Genomic DNA, 4,847 nt, shown 5'->3' on the forward strand with positions numbered 1-4,847 from the left:
AGGAGTGGCTCCAACGCCCCACTACTGGGACTAGTGATGTATGGTGTACAGATGTGTCTTGGGACTTTTGCTTAATATAGAAGCCTGTTAAAGCCAACATGTTTTCATGCATGTTTTGTAGATGTTTGTAAGACTTTTCTTTCAGCATTTGTAATGCATGTTTGTTTCACATGTACTAAGATAGTTGAACTATTTCGGTTGTTTTAGTACTTACATTGTTAGGAATGTGTTGTACTGGTTATCACCATTGTCTCATCCCTATGGACTACTTTGTGAGATACTAGACAAACTACCTTTGTATACTAGTTATCACTATTGTCTCATCCCTATGGACTACTTTGCGGGATACTAGAAAGACTATCTTTGTGTTCTGCTCATCACCGCTGTCACATCCTTGTGGACTACTCCACGGGATACTTGACATACCACCTTTGTGTTAGGCTTCCAACGACTGTCACATCCGTGTGGACTACTCCGTTGGGTGGTGTACGTGTTGTACCCTTCACTCCGATTTTAACGACTGCCGCATCTGTTGCGGACTATTCTGTTAGATGTTGGACAGACCTTTCTGGTTTGCGAGTGTCTCTTCCTGGGTGGTACTATTACCTCTCACTTAGAGGCTCACTTTACTCTCTCCCTTTGCAGTAAGGGAACAAAAACACGAGTTACATTACGCACTCACCAGGCATACTCACCTTGCTTTTTGAAGACACCATCATAAGACTCTCATGTGTTGAACAACAAGAGCTAAGACAAATCTCTAAGTAAATGGCAATCGGGTCATCGTACTGGATGAAGCTCCTACACCAAACGGTGTGAGGTCTAATTGGGAGTTCATACCGGGAAGATCCCTTGAATGTTGGCGGGTCCAGTACTGTCAACACTGCCTGAAAGCTCAAACTCCTGCTTGCGTTAGAGCTCAACCTCTTACCTTAAAGCTTGGCCTTTTGTCACGGAGATGTTGCCTCAGTTCAGTCTTCTTTAGAACATTGTATCTTCACAAATTTAGGTCTTCCTAGAAGATGAATTTCGGCTACCATAGAAGACTCATTTGCTTGCCTCAAACTTCTTTGCTTGCCTCAGTTAAACCTCTTCGTTAGGCTCTAATTCGTCCTTATTAATTGCCTTAAACTCTTCTCCTTTTCTAGCCGGAAACTCCTCCTCTTTTCTGGCCTCAGACTTGTCCTCTTTTCTTGCTTTAGACATATCAAATTACTTGCTTTTGGAGGAGGACAAAACATTGTATATATAGTGATTTGAGAGGTTGAATGGGTGCCGCTAGAGGTTGAGCCGACTTGTCTTGTAGGAGGGATGACCAGGGCATTTTAAGAGCCAAAATTCAAATTTAAAATTTACAATTTTTCTCTTTCAGAGCCGACATGAAGAACATGTCATATATTTGACCTTTTGACAATAGCGTGAAGAACATGCTTTATATTTGGCATTATAAATACATAAAGGGCTAAAAATATTGATTATGAAGACTGACCATAACTACACAATTCAACACCTCCCAACAATAGAAAATGTCTTTTATCATATAAATAATTTTCCATTTTCATCTTCCATGGCTAGTAGTTTGGCTCCATTGCACCCATTTGAACCAAGAACCATCATTTCTTGTGAGTTTTATCAACTAAATAAATCTTTGGCCCTAACACTTGTAGAACAATAAAAAATTAAAATGAATAAAATGATGTACCAATATATAATGTTCACCCAATTTGGGCTACTTCCATGAAAAAATAACTATTGTTTCCTTTTATGTCATTTACCAAAGCGAAAACATTACAACTTGCAGCACATTAGCTGCAACCTCATATTCTCTCTCTCACAGTCTCATCTCTCTCAGTTGCAATGTTATCTCAGTAGTACACATCCACAATACAATTTCCACATTAAAAGAGAAGTCACTTTCTAAGACAAAAATCCTACCATAACATGTAACTTCATATCTATAACTTAATGATAAATGTTCCAAATTAACTATAAAATTACAATATATTACGAGACATTTTTTCCTAAAATTTCTCTTCCAAAGTGTTGCCCCGGAACCTGTCAAGAGGAACTCCAAAAAATTGTGGAGACCCTCGTGGACCCCTAACAATAGAAGTAAGTGGGCAAACCCCTACACCCACACAGTGATGGGTCCAAAGGCTACTAAAAAACAAGACCTCATTACTGTGGACTGCTCCACACCCCGCCAAAATAGAATTTGTCATTGAGAAGCTTCTGAGTTTATCCTGCCAATTGCAAGTCAATGGTCCCCACAATCCTACACACTTCTCCCACATCCGTATGTTTATCCTCTTATGCCCTAAGGTAAGGCCGACCCTGACCCCAATTTCCAATCTCCTGTGTTCGGAACTTTTGCAGAGCATTGTTGAATCTACAGCTACGAAGATGTCATCTACAGTACCAGAAGTAAAGAACCATGCAGATCTCAAAGGTATTATTGAAAAGCTTATGACCAATGGATCAAACAATCTTCACGTCCAGGATAAATATATCCTGCCTCCTCATGAACGCCCACAGATGATACCTGAGCTCTCTTGTTACTCTCAGAGCATCCCAGTGGTGGACCTCAAAGATCTGGATGGCCCTAACAGGAGCAGGGTAATTCAAGAAATCCGATGTGCATGTGAGGAGGACGGATTTTTCCAGGTACATGTTCAACCTTCATTCCCTCCGTGTTATATATTCAATTTTCTGGTTTGTCCTTTAATCAGATCACATCAAAACGGCAAAAATCTAAAAGAACTGTCACCAGTCTTTTGGCAAAATGGAAGAAAACAAATTTGCACTGTACATAATTATGATATTTAAATTTATGGATTTGCACACTGTACATAATTATGATATTTAAATTTATGTTTATGTCCATTGCAGATTTGAACATCCAATGAACATTAAGTAAAATTAACAATTAAATTTGCTGAATTTGCTGCTGCATGTATATTAGAAATCCTAGAGAATGTGTCTTTTTTCATAAATATCTATATATTCTGTAAAAAGAAAATACATATTCCATTTATTAATGTCATTTGTGAGAATTAAATTTGGGTGGGCAACGTCCCAATCGTTTCTCCCAACTACCAAAATAAACCAGAAGAATAAATCCAGTTCCCTGCCGTAATGGTAATGGTGTGATGTTAAGAAAGCATCTAAAAAATAAATAATAAATGATTGATTCACGTTGAAGGAAACATCTTTAAAAAATATAGATAGCAAATGACTGATTCTGGTTGAAGTTTAATTTTGGAATGAATCAGGTGTAATTTCCTATCGGATTGATTGATTGAGCAGATAGTGAACCATGGTGTGCCAGAGACTATCATGAAAAACATGATGGGAATAGCTAAAGAATTCTTTGAAATGCCCGTGGAAGACAGAGCATGCCTCTACTCAGAAAACCCAAAGCAGACAGTTCGGGTTTCTACAAGCTTCAATATTCGAAAAGAGAAAGTCCTTCACTGGAGGGACTATCTGAGGCACCCTTGTCATCCTCTGGAGGAAGTCATAGGCTCTTGGCCTGAAAAACCTGCAGCCTACAGGTAGTTAGCAGCAAATTTTGATGTCTTTCACAAGTCATGTCGTAACTCTTATAGTAACATATATAAATTTTTTTCCAGAGAAATTGCAGGCAGGTATGCTGCAGAGATCAGAGGCCTAATTTTACGGCTCCTGACTGCAATTTCTGAAGCTCTGGGCCTGGATTCTGATTACTTGAACAGAATTTTTGGAAGACACAGCCAAGTGATGCTTACAAATTACTATCCATCATGCCCAAACCCAGATCTTACCTTTGGTTTGCCAAGCCATTCTGATCCAGATGGCATCACTGTTTTAATGCAAAGCGATGTAATCGGCCTGCAAGTACTCAAAAATGGAAATTGGATTACTGTAAAACCCTTGGCTAACGCCTTTGTTGTCAATCTGGCAGATCAACTGCAGGTTAGAAGAAACAGAAAACCCCACCAGTACAATACAGATTTCCTTTCTGCAAATCTTGATTGTACTGATACTGATTTCATTTTTTTGGGTGGGTGTGTGATTTGAATATATGTAAATAGGTTGTGAGCAATGGGAGATTTAGGAGTGTTGAGCATCGAGCAGTAACCAACGCCTCCACTGCACGCATATCAATTCCTACCTTCTATGGCCCTTCAGAGGATGCCTTTATTGCTCCTGCACCCACCATGGTTGATGAAGAGCATCCACCGCTGTACAGAGGATATAAGTTTCAAGAATTCTTTGATGTTTTCTGGAGCCAGGGATTGAAGAGGAAGACGGTGTTGGATCATTTCAAAATCGAAAATCTAATTTAGTTTTATGTATGTAAAATTTAGTTTTATATATGTAAATTACCATACTGTAGATTTTGAAATATTTCTAAAATCTAAGACTGAATTTAAAAACAAATGGAACTTTACTCATATTATCCCATGATTATCCCTTTCTTCTAAGCAGAATCGGACTCCTGGTTTGAGATGAGTCATGCAGATTATCATCATATTTTTTTATTACACTAGATTTGTATCAATATTATTAATTACTATTTTTATGGACTAATTTTAATAAACAATAGTATCTGTTTTATTTTATTATTTTTCTTATTAGTGTTTATTTTATTTTATTGTTTTTCCTATTATCTTTTAAGGTATTGTGTTCGTTTTCTTATTATTTTTTGCTCGCTGTTATGTCTTTGTAAAGTTACAAGTTGATGTTGTGTTTTCTATTATTTTTAAATTTTTGAAAAGCTGTTTATTTTTTTGGATTTTTATATTTGAAGATAGGATTTAATGTGGATTTGAAATATATAAATATAATAAATGAAAATGAAACTT

At 37.3% G+C, this 4,847-nt stretch overlaps 1 protein-coding gene across 1 annotated transcript; it reads left to right on the forward strand.

Annotated features, from left to right (window-relative positions):
* Positions 1-2,241: 2,241 nt before the first annotated feature.
* LOC149147544 (protein DMR6-LIKE OXYGENASE 1-like) lies at positions 2,242-4,602 on the forward strand. Its single transcript, XM_089439984.1, has 4 exons — positions 2,242-2,664; positions 3,307-3,554; positions 3,633-3,954; positions 4,074-4,602. The coding sequence occupies exons 1-4, from the start codon at positions 2,299-2,301 to the stop codon at positions 4,326-4,328; spliced, it is 1,191 nt and encodes a 396-aa protein (XP_089296110.1). The 5' UTR covers positions 2,242-2,298; the 3' UTR covers positions 4,329-4,602.
* Positions 4,603-4,847: the final 245 nt, after the last annotated feature.

The sequence above is a fragment of the Pinus tabuliformis genome, chromosome 9 (genome assembly GCF_031772625.1).
Source record: "Pinus tabuliformis cultivar Carrire ecotype Pingquan chromosome 9, CPIR1, whole genome shotgun sequence".
Taxonomy (NCBI): domain Eukaryota; kingdom Viridiplantae; phylum Streptophyta; class Pinopsida; order Pinales; family Pinaceae; genus Pinus; species Pinus tabuliformis.

Coding starts and splice junctions, on each gene's coding strand:
- LOC149147544 (XM_089439984.1), top strand. CDS start 2,299: ATGTTTATCCTCTTATGCCCTAAGGTAAGGCCGACCCTGACCCCAATT. Junction 2,665..3,306: donor AGGAGGACGGATTTTTCCAG/GTACATGTTCAA, acceptor TTGATTGAGCAG/ATAGTGAACCATGGTGTGCC. Junction 3,955..4,073: donor ATCTGGCAGATCAACTGCAG/GTTAGAAGAAAC, acceptor ATATGTAAATAG/GTTGTGAGCAATGGGAGATT.